General features: G+C 44.0%; 1 protein-coding gene across 2 annotated transcripts in view; it reads right to left on the reverse strand.

The window, feature by feature from the left end:
- Positions 1-18,824, reverse strand: part of ift74 (intraflagellar transport 74) — a 242,813-nt gene that overhangs the window by 57,286 nt on the left and 166,703 nt on the right. For both annotated transcript variants that reach the window (XM_073048695.1, XM_073048694.1), the window contains exon 14: positions 6,643-6,740. In XM_073048695.1, coding sequence (XP_072904796.1) covers positions 6,643-6,740 — 98 coding nt within the window. The remainder of the gene's footprint in view (positions 1-6,642; positions 6,741-18,824) is intronic.

The following is an 18,824-nucleotide window of genomic DNA, read 5'->3' on the forward strand; positions in this document are numbered from 1 at the left end:
GATACACAAACAAGAGAAAATCTGCAGATGCTGGAAATCCGAGCAACACACACAAAATGTTGGAGGAACTCACCAGGCCAGGCAGCATCTGTAGAAAAAGTACTGTCGATGTTTTGGGCAGAAACCCTTCAGCATGACTGGAGAAAAAAAGGTGCAGAGTAGATTTGAAAGGTGGGGAGGGGGGGAGAAAGAATTTCCAGGGGATAGGTGAAACTTGGAGGGGGAGGGATGAAGCAAAGAGCTAGGAAGTTAATTGGCGAAAGAAACAGAAGGCCATGGAAGAAAGAAGGGGGAGGGGAGCATCAGAGGGAGGCGATGGGAGGGCAAGGAGATAACATGAGAGAGAGAGACAAGGGATTGGAAATGGTGAAGGGGGAGGGGTGGGTTGGAGGGGAGGCATTACTGGAAGTTTGAGAAATGGATGTTCATACCATCAGGTTGGAAGCTACCCAAATGGAATATAAGGTGTTGTTCCTCCAGCCTAAGTATGGCTCTATACCAACAGCGGAGGAGGCCATGGATGGACATATTGGAACGGGAATGGGAAGTGGAATTAAAATGGGTTGCCACTGGGAGTTCCCACTTGTTCTGCTGGACATATCATAGATGCTCAGCGAAGCAGTCTCCCAATCTACATCAGGCCTCACCGATATACAAGAGGTCACATCGGGAACACCGAACACAGTATATGACCCCAACAGACTCCCAGGTGAAGTGTCGCCTCACCTGGAAGGACTGTTTGGGGTCCAGAATGGTAGTGAGGGAGGAGGTGTAGGGGTAGATGAAGCACTTGTTCCGCTTGCAAGGTTAAGTGCCAGGTGGGAGATCAGTGGGGAGGAATGAATGGACAAGGGAGTCACACAGGGAGCAATCCCTGTGGAAAGCTGAAAGTGGGGGGAAGGAAAAGTGGTGTTTGGTGGTGGGATCCAGTTGGAGGTGGCGGAAGTTTCAGAGAATTATGTGCTGGACCTGGAGGCTGTTGGGGTGGTAGGTGAGGACAAGAGGGACACTTTTCCTGGTAGCGTGGCAGGAGGATGGGGTAAGAGCAGATGAGCACGAAATAGAAGAGATGCAGTTGAGGGCAATGTTGATAGTAGAGGAAGGAAAGCCAGTTTCTTTGAAAATGGAGGACATCTCCTTCGTTCTAGAATGAAAAGCCTCATCCTGAGAGCATGTGCACTGGAGATGGAGGAATTGAGAGAAGAGGATGGTGTTTTTACAGGAAGCAGGGTGGGACGAGGTATAGTCCAGGTAGCTGTGAGAGTCCATTGGTTTATAATAGACACTGGTGGATAAGCTGCCTCTGGAGATAGAGACAGTGAGATCGAGAAAAGAAAGGGAAGTGTCGGAAATGGATCAGGTGAATTTGAGGGTAGGTGGAGGCAAAGTGGATGAAATCAACAAGTTCAGCGCAGATGCAAGAAGCAGTACCAATGCAGTTGTCGATGTAGCGCAGTGTAGGAAAAGTGTGGGACAGTCACCAGTGTAGGCTTGCAATATGGACTGTTCCACGTAGCCGATAAACAGGCAGGTATAGCTGTGACTCATGTGAGTGCCCATAGCTACCCCTTTTGCTTGAAGGAAGTGGGAGGACCCAAAGGAGAAATTATTTAGATTGAGGACAAGTTCACTAGGTGGAAGAGAGTGGTGGTGGAAGGGAATTAATTGGATCTGGTGTCCAGAAAGAAACAGAGAGCTTTGAGGCCTTCCTGGTGGAGGACAGAGGTGATTTACTGTACGACATCCATAGTAAAAATTAGATGATGGGGGCCAGGGAACCTGAAATCCTTGAAAAGATCAAGAATGTGTGAGGTGACACAGATGTAGGTGGGAAGGGTCTGAACCGGGGGGGGGGGGGGGGGGGTAATAAAACAGTGTCGAGGTATATGGATATGAGTTCAGTGGGGCAGGAACAAGCTGAAATAATGGGTCTACCTGGACAAACACATTTGCGAATTTTGTGTATGAGGTAGAAACAGGAGGTGCAGGTTGTGGGAACTATCAGGTTGGTGGCAGTGAATGGGAGATCCCAAGAGTCAATAAGGTTGGTGATGGTATGGGAGACAATGGCCTGGTGTTTCTTAGTGGGGTCCTGTTCAAGGGATAAGTAAGAGGAGTTGTCAGAGAGTTGGCGCTGGACCTCAGCAAGGTAGAAGTCAGTTCACCAGACTACTACAGCACCTCCCTTACCTGCAGGTTTGATGACGAGGTTAGGAGTAGTGCAGAAGGAGAGGAGAGCAGAGTGTTTGGAAGAAGTGAGGTTGGAATAGGAGACAGGAGTGTTATAGTCTAGATGGTTAATGTCCCATCGGCAGTTGGCAATGAAAAAGTCCAGAACAGGCAGAAGACCAGGGCAGGGTGTCCAGGAAGAGGAGGAGGGTTGAAGACAGGAGACGGGTGGGGAGTCCTTGCCAAAGAAATAGGCTCAGAGACGGTGGTGGTGGAAGAAGAGCTCAGTATTGGCGAGCACAGAACTCACAGAGGTGTGGGCGCAGGGGAACAAAAGATACTCTTTCTTTTGACAATTAAAACCACTCCATTCTGTCTGTAGGTTTCCTGCCCACTGTAGAAGATCTGGTAATTGTCTGATTTAAAATGAGCCATTTCAGTCCACTTTTGTTCGCTAATTCCCAATATGTCAATGTTTCGTCTTGCCATCTCGTTTTTGACCACAACTAGTTTACCTTAATACATGAATCTTACATTCCGGGTTCCAATGGTGTATCGATCTTTACAACATTGGGCCTTCTTTTCATTTCCAGGCACATCAGCAGTTGGATGTCCTTTCGGCTTTAATCCAACCAGGTCATTAGCTCTGATACTACTCATAATTGTCCTCCGTTCTTCCGCAGTAGCATGTTGGGCACCTTCAGACCTGTGGTGTCATTCTCGTATATCTCTGATTAGTTTTAACAATAACGTTTTCGTGCCAAATTATTGGAATGGGTTGCCATTTCCTTCTCCAGTGGGCCATATTCAGTCTGACCTCTCTGCCATGACCTGTACATCTTGAGTAGCTCTACATGGTATAGCTCATTGCGTCACTGAGATACATGCGCGCCCCACCACAAACAAGGTAACGGTCCATGAGGAGTAAATAGTTCCTACTTCTATTTTAAATATACCCAATGATCTGGCATCCACAGCTATGAATCCCACAAATTCACCACTCTTAGCCGAAAAAAATTCCCCCTTATCTCTGTTCTAAAGCAACATCCTTGTATTCCCAGGCTCTGCCTTCTGGTTCTAGACTCCTGCGCTATAGGAAACATCCTCTCCACGTCCGCACTCTCTAGCTGCTTCAATATTTGGTAAGTTTCAATGAGATCCCTGACTCTTTCTTCCAAACTTCAACAAATACAAGCCCTGATCCATCAAATGCTCCTCATATGTTAACCCTTTCATTCTTGTGAACTTTTCATGATCCTCTTCAATGCCAGTGCATCTTTTCTTAGACAGGGACCCAAAACTGCTTGCAATACTCCATGTAGTGTTCTCGCTCAGGTGTAAGGGAACGCTGAACTAAACACCGAGATAAACCGTTGTCAATGAAAACAGGACCGCAGTAAGATTAACCATTTACTGTTCACTCTTCCACATTAACGTATGGTGAAAACTGTTGATAAAACAATACAAGATTTGTACAGTATTTGTTTCCTTCTTGATATCACATTTACATCGTGAATACTTGCAAAAGTAAAACTACAACTACATTACATTAAAGTGCAGCAAACAGTCAGAATCTACTTACGCCATTGACTGCTTTAAATACACTTCAACACAACTATCCGCAACTCTTTAACTAACGAAAACATTAACCTTATTGACCGTCGTTACTTTTAACAGAATCAGCGTTAACATTTTAATTCAACATATCGATTATCTCATGAACTTACGGCATTGCTTCACTGTGTTTCTAATGCGTAGAAGACAACTTTTCTTGCGCTGATCTCGCAAAGTGCATTTATTATCAAAGAATGCAATTCAACCTTAAAATTTGTCTGCTTATAGGCAGCCACAAAGCGAGAAACCCAAAATAACCCAATTAAAAAAAATAAAGATCAACATTTAATGTGCAGAGTAAGAGAAAAATTCACAAATCATGCAAACAATAAAGCGAGCAACAGCATTCTGAACCAAATTGAGTCCTTAGATTTGAATCCTTGGAGCAGCCCAGAGTAGGTCCAAGTTTCAATCTCAGTTCTTCATATTAGCAGGCAAATTGCCACGAAGCTTGCAGAGATGAGTCAAAGCAGTTGGGATAATCTCACAGCCTCAGCATATCAGAGAGAGGAGCGAACAATGTGGGACAGCAAGCAAAATTTACCTCACTCTTGCCTCTGGTCCCAAAACCCTGCCCTTCCAGTCTATCTGGGCTGGTGTACAAATTGTTCAACAGCAATTTGTGCCTTGCATTAGGGCCCAGATCCTGCTGGAGTGCCGTGGGCCTATACCACGCTGTCCAGCCCAAAGCCATTCTCAACCTTTCCAAATTGGCTTGCACTTAAGAGCGTTCTAACCTTGCACCCGGGTAATTTGGATGGGCATCGAAATTCCTCTGCCTCAACTCCTCCTCTCCAAATCTCTCACTCCAACTCCATCTGCAAAAATTCTGTAATGCACCAACACTGCTCGTCCCTCGAATTCACTTCGCCTTCACTCGCCTCTTCAATGTTTGCGGTGATAGTTTACCACAATTTACTTTAGAAAAGGTGTTTTTAATTATGTTTCTAGTCAAACTTCTTACCTTTCGAATTACTAGTAAGCTGTCGCTCACCTTCAGTGGGCCATCTTAAACCGAAACTACAGAGCTTTCAGCTTCCCAAGCACATTCTCCTTATTAATAGAAACTACATTCTCTTCTACCCTTGACAATCTCAAATAAGTTTTTTTGGCTGTCTTAACAGTTCACTGTCAGTTTTGTTTTTTGTGAAAGAACGCTGCACCAAATCAGACAGCAGATGCTCTCAATGATGGCAATGTAGAATAGCATCAGTTTGTTCCAGGGAAGATGGAGTTTTACTAACTGCTGCAAAATTATACTGCATCTTACATGAGGCCTTTTGAAAGAATGATGCATAGGAATTTGTATGTTAAAACAGTGCTAACAGCAGAATCGTTACTGATGAGCTGGTGGAAAGTAGACACATTTCTATGCATCTCCACTGTTTAGAGGGCACTCAGTTCCAAGATGTCATTGCAACAGGACACTAGATTATTTACTTCCTGGTGGTACTTGGATTTATCGCCTCTGGTATTAGTGCAATTAGTTTAATTAATGGATCACTGTGGATGTAGTCATTGGTGTGTAGAGTAAATAAGAGAAGGGAGAGAACATGGTCCATTCTGAGAGGTGTATCTAGAGATAAAGATGCACATGATTCATGGGACTTGCCTGTTTGGAATCTTGCTCAAGGAAGAGAGTGTAGTGGTTAGTGGGTCTTATTCAGGCTGGAGATCCGTGACCAGTGGTGTTTCACAGGAATCTCTCCTGAGACTCTGCTATTTGTGATTTATATAAATGACATGGATGAAAATGTGGATGGTTCACAGAAGGTTCAAAGATTGGTGGTGTCGTGAATAGTGTAGAAGACTGCCAAAGTATATGGCAAGAAACAGACACAAGGGATCTTTCAGATGCTGGAAATCCAAAACAACACACACAAAATGCTGGAGAAACTCAGCAGCTCAGGCAGCATCTATGGAAATGAATACAGTCAACGAATCAGGCCAAGACCCTACATCAGGACTGGAAAGGAAGGGGGAAGAAACGAGAATAAGAAGGTGGGAGGAGGGGAAGGATTCCAAACTAGAAGATGATAGGTAAAGCCAGGTGGGTGGGGGAAAGGTGATGAAGTAAGAAGCTAGGAGGTGATAGGTGGAAGAGGTAAAGGGCTGGAGAAGAAGAAATCTGACAGGAGAGGAGATATCCACCATCAATGATATTTCTAGTACCTTCAAAAAGCAATGCTTTAAAAAGGCTGCCTCTATGATTAAGGATCTCTAAGACCCAGGACATGTCCTCTTCTCATTACTACCATCAGTGAGAAGGTACTGGAGCCTGAAGCCATGCATTCAATGCTTTAGGAACAGTTTCTTTCCCACTATCATCAGATTTCTGAAAGGACAATAAATCCATTAACACTACTTCGGTATTTTTCTTCTTTTTTTTTGCACTACTCACTCTCCCCATGGCTTGTTGATGCCAGATCAGCAGGAATATTCAAAGAACATCAAGGAATTGAGGGCTATGGGGCACTGAAAATAAGAGTTGAGGTCTGAAGTAAAGGAATTGTTTGTTATCATATTGAATGGCATTTAGGTTTGGGATCCAAGTGGCTTTCTCTTGTTCCTATTTTCTTTTCTTGTTATATTCGCAAATGGCAGTCAAGCAATTAACACGTGACCAATAAGGATAATTCTGAAGATTTGGAATAGAGACTCATTGTGCCAATACAAATTTTGTAAAATACAATGAAGAATGTCCTTTATTTGCAAGAACCTAGCTTTTACATAAATCTGCTGCTATTTAGCCTGACAGGAAAGGCTCATAACAAAGCACTTCAGAATTTTTTATCAGCTTCTAAGCTACAGTTGGAGCAGAAGACTAAAGTCTTGGTTCATGTTTGTGATTGTACTTACTCTGCTTGTGTGTTCCAGATGCGCAACAATACTACCCTCAAGTTGAGCTTTTCGTTCAAATTCTTGATTTTTGATTTCTTCAGCAGTATCCAGGAATGCTTTAAAGACATTAACACATATATGGCCATTCAGAACATGAAATACAAACAAAATTATGCCCTCTGATCCATGTGCCACTTTCCTGCAATTTTCAGCTTCCTAGGGTTATATAGGACAGAAATAGGCTCCTTGGTTCAATTCATTGCATTTACTTGTATTTGGCCGTCATCCCTCTAAACCTTCCCTTTCAATGTACCTGTCTAAATATATAATAAACTCAGTAATTGTACCTACCTCTACCTCCTGGCTGCTCATTCCACTGACTAACTACTCTCCATGTAGGGAAAAACTTACCTCTCAGATCTCCTGTAAATCTTTTCCCTATCACCTTATACCCATGCTCTCCATTTTACAGTCTACTACTCTGGGGTGGTGGGGGTGGGGAAGACTGTGACTATTACCCATGCCTCTTACAATTTTATAAACCTCGATATGGTCACCTTTCAGCCTCCTTCACTTCAAAGAAAAGAGTCTTAGCCTATTGTACTCAACTCCTCCAATTCCAGCAACATCATTGTGAATCTTCCCCCACTCTCTCTAGCTTAATCACATCTTCTCAATGCTGTTTTGCACAACTGTAATATGACATCTCAACTCGTGTATTAATTGCTACTGTGGAAGCAAGCAAGCTATACTCCTTGAAGTCAATTAGGTGAGACTGTTCATTGGTGAAGGAATGATTGGCAAGTGAGAAGCTTTTAAAATATGTTATCAGGAGTCTAGTGACAGCATGTTTCTATAAGCAAGAAAAGATAAAATATGAAGGTAAGCTACTAACAATTTAAAAGGGAATACCAAAAGTTTGTTCAAAGTAAAAGACATTTAAAGAGTAACAGAGAGGCGAGAGTGGATATTGGACTACTGGAATATGATGCAGTAGAAATAGTAATGGGGAACGAAGAAATGGTGGACAAACTTAATAAGTACTTTGCATCAGCCTTCACATGCCACCCCAGCTACGCTGGACAAACCTGATTAACCCTAGCCTAGTCATGGGACAACTTATAATGACCAATTAACCTACCAGGTACATCTTTGGACTTGTAAACCAGAGGAGCTAGAGGAGCTAGAGAGCTAGAGCTGTAATAGTAGCGGGCTAACCACTATGCTGCCCATTCTAAAGGGAGGATGGTGCAACCAGGGCTGATAAGACAGCATAAAAGCAAAAGAGAGAACATATAACATAGTAAAGATTAGTGGGAATTTAAAGGATTAGGGAGCTTTTAAATACCAAGATAAGGCAGCTTGGTACTTAAAAGCTCAACTCTATCATTCTGGTTCGCATCCTCCTGCCAAATTAGTTTAAATTCTCCCCAACAGCTCTAGCAAACCTGACCGCAAAGATATTGATACCCATCAAGTTCAGGTGGAACCCGTGGCTTTTGTAGAGGTCATACCTTCCACAGAAATAATCCCAATGATCCAGGAATCTGAAACCCTGCCCCTTGCAGCAATTTCTCAGCTATGCATTCATCTGCCAAATTATCCTATTCCTACCCTCACTAGTGCATGGCATAGGCAGCAATCCAGAGTTTATTATCCTGGAGGTCCTGCTTTTCAGCTTTCTACCTAACACCTTATATTCTCTCTTCAGTACCTCTTCCCTTTTCCTACTAATGTTGTTGGTATCAATACATACCATTACCCTCAACCTTTAGAATGGTGTGGACCTGATCTGAAATACCCCTGACCCCGGCACCTGGAAGGCAAAATACATTGTGGTCTTCTCTTTCACGTCCACAGAATTTCCTGTCTGCTCCTCTGACTATGGAATCCTCTATCACTACTGTACCCCTCACCTTCCCTTCTGAACCAGAGTCAGACTCAGTACCAGAGATCTGGTTGCTGCGGATCTCCAGGGTAATTCTTCTGCCCCAACAGTATCCAAAGCGGTATATTTATTATAGAAGTGAACAACCACACGTGTACTTTATACTGGCTCTCTACTTCCTACCTCCTCATTCTATCTATCACCTCCTCATTCTCCTGTATGAACTGCGATGATTGTAACCTGCTGGCTACTAATATATTTACTTATTTTATTGTGATACAACACGGAGTAGCTCCTTTTGACCCCTCAAGCCATGCCGCCCAGCAATCCCTAATTTAACCCGAGCTTAATCACAGGACAATTTACAATGAAGAATTAACCTACCAATCCATATGTCTTTGGACTGTGGGAAGAAAGCGGAACACCCATGCTAAATCCATAAAGTCACGGGGAGAACATACGAACTCCTTACAGGTAGCAGCTGGAACTGAACTTGTGTCACTAGAACTGTAAAGCATTGTACTAACAACTACTATATATAGTAGACAGGTTACAGAAAATCCCAGGAGATCCTACAGCAATACTAAGAGTCTAGGGATAGCTCAGAAGAAAATAGGTTTCTTTAAAGATGAGCATAGTCTTCTATGGGTGAGATTTTCAGTTTGTACTGCAGAGAAATTGATGAAGGCTAAAAAACAAAAGTAGGGGAAATGTGTGATGAAGTCTTAGAATGCATGCAAATTACCAGAGAGGATGTATTGGTGGCCTTAAAACACATTAAAGAAGATAAATCTCAGGGCCAGAATGAATGCATGATTGGACAGTGTGGAAAACTAGAGAAGAAATTGGAGACTCATGTAAAGTTATTTGCTTCACTTTAGCTACAGGTGTAAGTGCCAGAAGACTAGTGGGTAGCTAGTGTTGTGCCACTATTAAGAAGAACAGCAAAGAAAAGCTACGGGATGTAGGCCAGTAAATCATAGTCATAGTCATGAAACACTACAGAACTGAATTAGGCTCTTTGGCCCATCTAGTCTATATCAGCCTGGTCTCCTGCGTAGTCCCATCTACCTGGACCTGTACAATCACCCTCCGTACCCCTCACTCATGTACCTATCCAAACTTCTCCTAAATATTTCAATTGAACCTGCATCTACTGCTGGTAGCTCGTTCTACACTTGCACCATGCTCTGAGTAAAGAGGTATCCCTCAGATTCCTCTTAAATATTTCACCTTTCACCTTAAACCTCTAGCTTTTGTCTCACCAACCTGCGGGGAGAAAAGCTACATACCTTCACCCTAGCTATATCCTTTATAATTTTGTATGGGTCTCCAATCTCTACAACTCATGTTTCAGTATTATTCACCAGTTGTTTAATTTTTATTTGTAGCTTGTCTTCATTTGCATACTGCTTGTTTGTCATTCTTTGTTTGTGTGCAGTTTTTCATTGATTCTATTGTATTTCTCTGTCCTACTGTGAACACCTGCAAGAAAATAAACAGCAAGGCAATATATGATGACATATGTACGTACTTTGATAGTAATTTTACTCTGAACTTCAAAACAATTTAAATTAGTGCTATGGTTGGTACAGACATCATGGGATGAAGGGCCTGTTCTTGTGGTGTACTGTTCCATGTGTGAGGCCATTTATCCTTCCAATCCCATACCATCGTTTTCCTCCTTGAACTATTCTCTTTCTCAGGACCTTGCTCTCATGTAGCACTACTCCAGACCACAAATCTACTTCCTACCTGATTATCAATAATTTACAGTAGCCACTTAATCTATCCACTAACATACTTTTGGGATATGGGGGATGAGAAAATTGAACATCGAACTGTGGTGAAATGAGTCATTCAAAGTGGGAAATGAAAAGGGATGCAGAAGTGACAAAAGCAATATTGAAAGGCCTAGATAGAGTGTATGTGGATGTGGAGAGGATATTTCCTATAGTAAGGGTGGGGGTGGGGTCCAGGACCAGAGGGCAAACGAGGAATGACCCTTTACAACAGAGATGAGGAGGAATTTCTTTAGGCATTATGTGCTGAATCTGTGGAATTTATTGACACACAGACGGCTGTGGAAACCAAGCCTGTGATGGGGAGCACTCGGTAAATGCACTCCTTACACAGGCACATTCAAACACATACAAATTTTGCCATGTCATTCTGCTGTCGTGTTGAGTGTACGCACTTCAACGTTTTCCCTGGTACATTTCCATAATGGATCATAAATCGAGCTGATGCATTTAGGTTGGCTTTATGGCTGAGTATTCCATATTTTTAGTAATGGGGATGTATAAATGTCTGTATGCTGTTTATGTACTGTATTTAATGTAGATACTTCAGTTTATTTTGTAATATGATTGTAATTATATTGTGCAGTGCATCATTTCCTTATTCATGTGTAGTCTTAAGTTAACTTTGTTGTTAATTAAAAATAGTATGTCCTATTGCCTACATAAAGGAGTTCTTTACCCTTAGTAAGGGAGAGAGATAGGGGCTGAGAGGAGTCCATACAGGATAAAAATAAGTACAGAGCTATTATTGTGTTTACTTGTCTACATCACCTTGTAAATATTAGTATTTTTCTTTTCATTATTTTCACTAATTTTTGTAGGTTTGATTTTTGACACATCTAATAAACAGACTCGCACTGAAGTGCTAAGTGACTCCAGCCAGTTTTTCTTTGGTCATAACCCATGTGTTTAACATGTGGTGGCAGTGGTGGGATTGCAGTCCCACGTCAGGAAACCCCCTGAGGTTAAAAGTAAAGCAGATGCCTGGGAAACAGCGGAGACTTCAGAGAAGGAAGAACAGCCCAGGGTCAAATCTGTTCAGAGACTTTTTGCCTACCAAGCAGATGAGAGATGATGCTTTTAGAATGGAACTCCAAAGCCTGCAGAAGGGTCCCAAAATGCCTTCTTATCAACAAGGTGATGATATTGGGAGCTACTCCTCAGGTTTGAGATGATGGCATAGATATGGCAATGGCCAGAGGAGGACTGGGCCTAACAGCTAGTGCCACTATTGACAGGTAAATCTCTTGAAGCTTACTTTGCAATGGATGAAGAGCGGTCCAACAACTATTCTGACTTGATGGAGGTGCTGCTGGGACTAAATCTGATACCTCAGCAGAAACCTATCACCAACACTTTCTTTCCAGGAATCTACCACCAGAGGAGTCACCCACTGAGATGTATCATCGCCTAAAGTGTTTCTTCCGCTGATGGATGCGACCAGAGCAGAAGTCCAAGGAGAATGATGGTGCCATTGTTCTGGAACAGCGGCTGTGGGCTCTTCCTCCAGACACCAGACCAGTCTGGGAGCATGAGCCAGAAGATGCACTCACTCTGACTGGACTTGCCCTGCAGCACCTCAATACCAGCAAGGGGGCACCATCACAGCCATCATTCCGAAGCAACAGACAAGTCAAGTCACTTTTTATTGTCATTTCGACTATAAACTGCTGGTACAGTACACAGTAAAAATGAAACAACCATCCTCCAGGACCGTGGTGCTACATGAAACAACACAAAATTACACTAGACTACGTACAACAACACAAAAACTACACTAGACGACAGACATAACGTGCACAAAACAGAGCAGGGCAGTACAATAATTAATTAATAATAAACAAGACAATAGGCACAGTAGAGGACAAATTTCAATATAATAATAAATGATGTAGATGTCAGTCTAGACTCTGGGTATTGAAGAGTCTTATGGTTTGGGGAAAGAAACTGCTGCATAGTCTGGTCGTGAGAGCCCGAATGCTTCGGTACCTTTTGCCAGATAGCAGGAGGGAGAAGAGTTTGTATGAGGGGGTGTGTGGGGTCCTTCACAATGCTGTTAGCTTTACAGATGCAGCATGTGGTGTAAATGTCTGTAATGCTGGGAAGAGAGACCCCGATGATCTTCTCAGCTGACCTCACTATCCGCTGCAGAGTCTTGCGATCCGAGACGGTGCAATTCCCAAACCAGGCAGTGATGCAGCTGCTCAGGATGCTCTCGATACAACCTCTGTAGAATGTGGTGAGGATGGGGGGTGGAAGATGGACTTTTCTCAGCCTTCGCAGAAATTAGAGACGCTGCTGGGCTTTCTTGGCTATGGAGCTGGTGTTCAGGGACCAGGTGAGATTCTCTGCCAGGTGAACACCAAGAAATTTGGTGCTCTTAATGATCTCAACAGAGGAGCCATCAATGTTCCGCAAAGAGTGGTCACTCCATACTCTCCTGAAGTCAGCAACCATCTCTTTTGTTTCATTCACATTCATAGACAGGTTGTTAGCTCTGCACCAGTCGGTTAGCCACTACACCTCCTCCCTATATGCTGACTCATTGTTCTTGCTGATGAGACCCATCATGGTCGTGTTATCGGTGAACTTGATGATGTGATTCGAGCTGTGTATTGCTGCAGCCTTCCATGGGTTGACCCTGCATAGAGTTTTCCTCACATTGGCCATGGTAGGACACAGCACCTGGTCACTGGGAGGAGGAGTGGTTTTCCTCACCACCACGTCATTTTCCGCCTTGAAACGAGCGTAGAAGTTGTTCAACACATCTGGGAGGGAGGCATCACCAGCACAGTCAGGTGATGTTGTCCCATAGTTGGTGATGTCCTGAATGCCCTTCCACATGTGCTGCGTGTCGCTGCTGTGCTGGAAGTGGCTGTGGATTCGCTGGGTGTGTGCACACTTTGCCTCTCTGATGGCCTGGGACAGTTCAGCCCTCGCTGTTGTTAGGGCTGCCTTGTTGCCTGCTCTGAAGGCAGTCATGGGTCCTCAGCAGCACACACACCTCCGCGGTTATCTATGGCTTCTGGTTGGAGCATCTAGTGATGGTCTTGGACACAGTGATGTCATCAATGCACTTGCTGATGTAGCTGGTCACTGATGCCATGTACTCCTCTAAGTTGGTGGAGTTGCCAACATTGCAGCCTCCCTGAAAATGTGCCAGTCAGTGTACTCAAAGCAGTCTTGAAAAGCAGAGATGGCTCCTGCTGGCCAGGTTTTCACCTGCTTCTGAACTGGTCTGGAGCGCCTGACGAGCAGTCTGTATGCTGGGATTAGCATAACATTGATGTGGTCTGAGAAACTGAGGTGGGGGTGGGGCTCCACCCTGTATGCATTGGGGATGTTTGTGTAAACAAGGTCCAACGCATTTGCCCCTCTCACTGCAAAGGCCAAATGCTGATGGAATTTGGGGAGCACTGACTTGAGATTCACAAAGTTGAAATCTCCGGCGACAATAAACAGTTCATCAGGGTGTGCATTCTGCAGTTCGCTAATAGCCTCATACAGTTCACAGAATGCCTCCTTAGCATTAGCGCTGGGGGGAGTGTACACACCAACTATACGGACAGTAGTGAAGTCCTGTGGTAAATAAAACAGTCTGCATCTAACAGTCACAAACTCCACCAGCGATGAGCAGTAACTAGAGAGCAGCACAGAGTTCTTGCACCATTCCATGTTGACGTATACACAAGCCACCACCACGAGCCTTACCGCACAGAGCTGCATCTCTGTCGGCCCGAAACAAAGCGAGCCCATCTAGCTGAATGGCAGTGTCCGGAACTCTGTCGCTAAGCCATGTTTCCGTGAAAACGAAAGCACAGCAGACTCTGGAGTCGGGTGTAGTCCAATTTATTGTCCAGGGAGCAGATATTGGACAGCAGAATGGATGGGAGAGCCGGCCAGCTAGGGTTTGTTTTTAGTCTAGCACAGACACTTGCCCACTTGCTGCACTTCCGCTTCCTCGCACACCACTTACGACATCCCCACCCCTGACCACCGGCATCAGGCGACACCGAAGACTGTAGGCCTGGTCCCCGAAGCAAGCCATGGTCCTGTAGCTTCTGCAGTAGATCCTCATGAAGGTTTGTTATTGGGCAACTTCTGTACTGTAGCAGTGTCTGGCAATGGTAGATACAAACACCGGTTGCTCTGTTGTCCATGTGCAATTAAAAAATTGTGCCCTAGTTAAAAAATTAAATTAAAATAACACCAGGTCCGGAGAGGCCGCAGCTGCCGCGCTGCCTCTGATTCGAACCCTCTGAGGGATTCTCAGGGTAACTTAGAGAATGGGAGAAACGAGGCAACAGAACCATTAATAAGCAAACACAAGGAAATCTGCAGATGCTGGAAATTCAAACAACACACACAAAATGCTGGTGGAACACAGCATGCCAGGCAGCATCTATAGGGAGAAGCACTGTCGACGTTTCGGGTCAAGACCCTTTGTCAGGACAATAAATAGTTTCTTTTAAGACTTCATCTGTTACCATTGTCAGCAGCCAGGTCAGAAGTCCTGTGTGTCCTCTCAAGAAGTCCGAATTGTCAGGGTATGTTCTATGTACCAATAGAGGGAGAATGTGATGATGATGTTAATGACTGTAATGAGTGTGAGTAAGGTAATGGATAACAAGCAGAATGTAAGGGGAAAGAGCGAATGTTTATAATAGTCAAAGTTAATGGAAAACCTATTAAAGTTCTTTTACAATCTGGGAACCTATGGTCATTAATTAAGAAAAATTATGCCCCTGCCTTTGGTGTTAACTACTGTCACCAAATACCTGTCCAATGTGTCCATATGAACTCACTATTGACTACAAGTACTTGATGAAAGTGGTGGTGCTGGAGAAAGATAAAAACACAAAATGCTGGCAGAACTCAGCAGGCCAGACAGCATCTATGGGAGAAGGTAGTGACGACGTTTCAAGGTAGTGAAAAGTGAAACGTTGTCACTACCTCCTGATGAAGGGTTTCAGCCTGAAACATTGTCACTACCTTCTCCCATAGATGCTGTCTGGCCTGCTGAGTTCTGCCAGCATTTTGTGTTTTTATTTATTTCCAGCATCTGCAGATTCACTCGTGTTGTGCTGGAGAAAGAAACATTTGACACGATTTTGGGTAGAGATTTGTCTGTGTTACATGAGTGACTGAGTAATGGAAACAGCCAATCACATTCACCTGTTAATCCAAGAGTAGCTAGTGCTGTTTCTCATTTGTGATGACTTGTGCTAAAACCAAAGCAATGGCTGAGTGAGTTACAATCTCTGCCTGACTTTGATTCTTGTCTGTGTGATAGAGGAATCAAATAGCCTAAAACGTCACACCGGCAATGGCACCTCGAGAAATATGATGGTTCTCCTGCCTCTGTGATTTTTGTACATATGATGTGCTCATTGATGATGGCTCAGAAAGGGTCGTGGGGGCCAGGAGAGAGACAGTGAAGGGTCACCTCCCCCATCTTGATGACTGCCAATCAGTGGAGCCGCAGAGGGTGTTTACTGATTTTTCACAGCGGTTCCAGCAGAGACCAGGCTTGACAAAGGTCCTAAAACATTCCATCAGGACGGGGTGAGACCAGAGTTCAGAACGGTGACACTGCTACTGAGTGCCAGAATGACTTGTGGGCCCTTGAAGGATAAGATTTAGACCATGCTGGAGCTGTGAGTCACCGATTCTTCAAATAGTCAGTGGAGCAGTCCTTTCGTTATCGTCGCCAAGAAGGATGGCACCCTGAGGCATTGATTTCTGGAAGCTGAATGCCATTTCTTTTCTTGATGCTGATCCTATGCACTGCATTGATAATCTACTAGAAAGGATTGGACAGGCAAATTACATTAAACACACTGGATCTTTGTAAAGGCTACTGGCAGATTCCCCTGGATGACCAAGCAAAATGCCTCTGCACAATTCTGGTCCTGTTTCATTTCACTGTGGCTCCAAGGCTGAGAGAACTACAGTGAGGCCTACCTGTGGTTCTCTATAGCCAGATGTGGTCAGAGCAACTGGATCATCTGCACAGGGTCCTTGGGAATATTCATACTGCCAGTATTACCCTCAATCTACAAAAATTTGAGTGCACAAAAAGGAAAGCAGATACCTTGGCTACCAGCTGGGACATGGAGAGGTTCGAGCACTGGTGGACAAAGTGGAAACAATCCGCAACAGTTCTCTGCCTCACACCAAGAAGGAAGTGAAGTATATCCCTGGCCTGGTAGGGTAGTATGGCAGATTCATTCCCCAATTCATCACTCTGGTAGCACCACTGAAGTTTGTAAGGAACCCAGTGACATGGACAAGTGCGTGTGAAAATGCTTCTCTAGCCCTTAAAGCCCACGGTTCCTCACCTGTCCTTTAGACCCCAGACTTTGACAAATGGTTCCTTGTCCAGGTGGATGCCTCAGGAGTGGGCATTGGAGCAGTGCTGGAGAAGAACAACCTGTCCTTCACTTGAGCCAAAAACTCCTCCCAAGGGACATTCCACCATTGAAAAGGAATATTTGGCTATTAAGTGTACCCTTGACAGACCCTGGTACTAACTCCTTGGCAGGGAGTTTGACTTTTACACAGACTACAGAGAGTTGGCATGGATTCAGACAATGAAGAACCGTAATACCAGAGTGGTACCTGGAGCTCCAACTCTTCAAATTCTGTGTCCACCATAAAACAGGTAAAGGAAATATTACTGCAGACTGTCTGTCTCAGCTGCTGAGCATTGCTGCCGCAGGGAAGAAGGTAGTAATGATATGGAGAGCACGGTAAACGCATTCCTTGCACATGCCCATTCACACACACACACAAACATTGCCACCTCATTCTGTTGCCACTGCACTGAGAGTACACACTTCAATGTCTTCCCTGGTATATTCTCATAATGGGTCCTGAACTGAGCTGACACACTTGAGTTGGTTTTATGGTGCCTTTCCCACGATACACAGCAGAATATTCCAGCTAATTAGTAATGGGGATATGTAAACGTCTGTAAGTTGTTTATATACTGCATTTAATGTAGATACTTCTGTTTATTTTGTATTATGGTTGTACTACCGTCCTTATACATCTGGAGAAGAAGGATGCTCATGTGAGAATGCTGTTCTTGGACTACAGTTCATCCAGGCTCGACAGGAAGCTCAGAGACCTCAGCCTTGACCCTGCCTTGTGCAGCTGGATACTAGACTTCCTGTCAGATCGCCAGCAGATGGTAAGAGTGGGCTCCCTCACCTCCACCCCTCTCACTCTCAACACAGGAGCCCCTCAGGGCTGTGTACTGTCCCCTGCTTTACTCCCTGTATACTCATGTCTGTGTTGCCACCTACAGCTCTAATCTGCTAACTAAATTTGCTGACGACAGTACATTGATTGGCCTAATCTCAAACTATACAGGGAAGAAGTTATTTTTCTGACACAGTGGTGTTAGGAAAACAACCTCTCCCTCAATGTCGCAAAAACAAAGGTTGTGGACTACAGGAGGAATGGAGATGGGCTAACCCTTATTGACATCAATAGATCTGGGGCTGACAGGGTAAACAGCTTTAAGTTCCTCAGCATCCACATCACCAAGGACCTCGTGATCATACAGCACACCAGCTGTGTGGTGAAAAAGGCACAACAGAGCCTCTTTCACCTCAGACAGTTAAGGAAGTTTGGTATGGGCCCCCAAATTATAAGAACTTTCTACAGGGACACAATTGAGAACATCCTGACTGGCTGCAGCACTGCCTGGTATGGGAACTACACCTTCCTTAATCACAGGATTCTGCAGAGGGTGGTGTGGACAGCCCAGTGCATCTCTAGTTGTGAACTTCGCATGATTCAGGACAGTTACAAAGACAGGTGTAAGAAAAGGGACCTAAGGATCAGTGGGGACCCTAGTCACCCCAACCACGGTCTATTGCAGTTGCTGCCATCTGGGAAACAGTACTGTAGCATCAAAGTCAAGACAGCTTCTTCCACCAGGCCATCAGACCGATTAACTCACGCTGATTTGAGTGTATTTCTATGTTACATTGACCGTTCTATTTATTATAAATTACTATGATTGCACATTGAACATTTCGACAGAGACATAACGTAAACATTTTTACTCCTCATGTATGTGAAGGATGTTAGAAATAAAGTCAATTTGATTCAATTAATTACATTGTGGAGTGTATCATTTCCTAATTAACATGTAGTCTCAAGTTATCTTGGTTGATAATTAAAGATAGTATATCCTAGTGCCTGAAAAGAAGAAGCTCTTCACCTTCAGCAAGGGAGAGAGATAGGAGTTTCGAGGAGTCCGCAGTAGACAAGAATAAGCATGGAGCTTTTATTCTGTTTACTTGGAGATACCGCTTTGTAAATATTGGCATTTTTATTTGGACCATGAGGTATAGGAACAGAATTAGGCCATCTGGGCCCATTCATTCTGCTCTGCCATTTCATGACGGATAATCCAATTTTCCTCTCAGCCCCATATCCCTTCATGACTTGAACAATCAAGAACCTATCTTTTGCCTTAAATATACATAAAGATT

Source organism: Hemitrygon akajei, chromosome 6 (genome assembly GCF_048418815.1).
Source record: "Hemitrygon akajei chromosome 6, sHemAka1.3, whole genome shotgun sequence".
Taxonomy (NCBI): Eukaryota; Metazoa; Chordata; class Chondrichthyes; order Myliobatiformes; family Dasyatidae; genus Hemitrygon; species Hemitrygon akajei.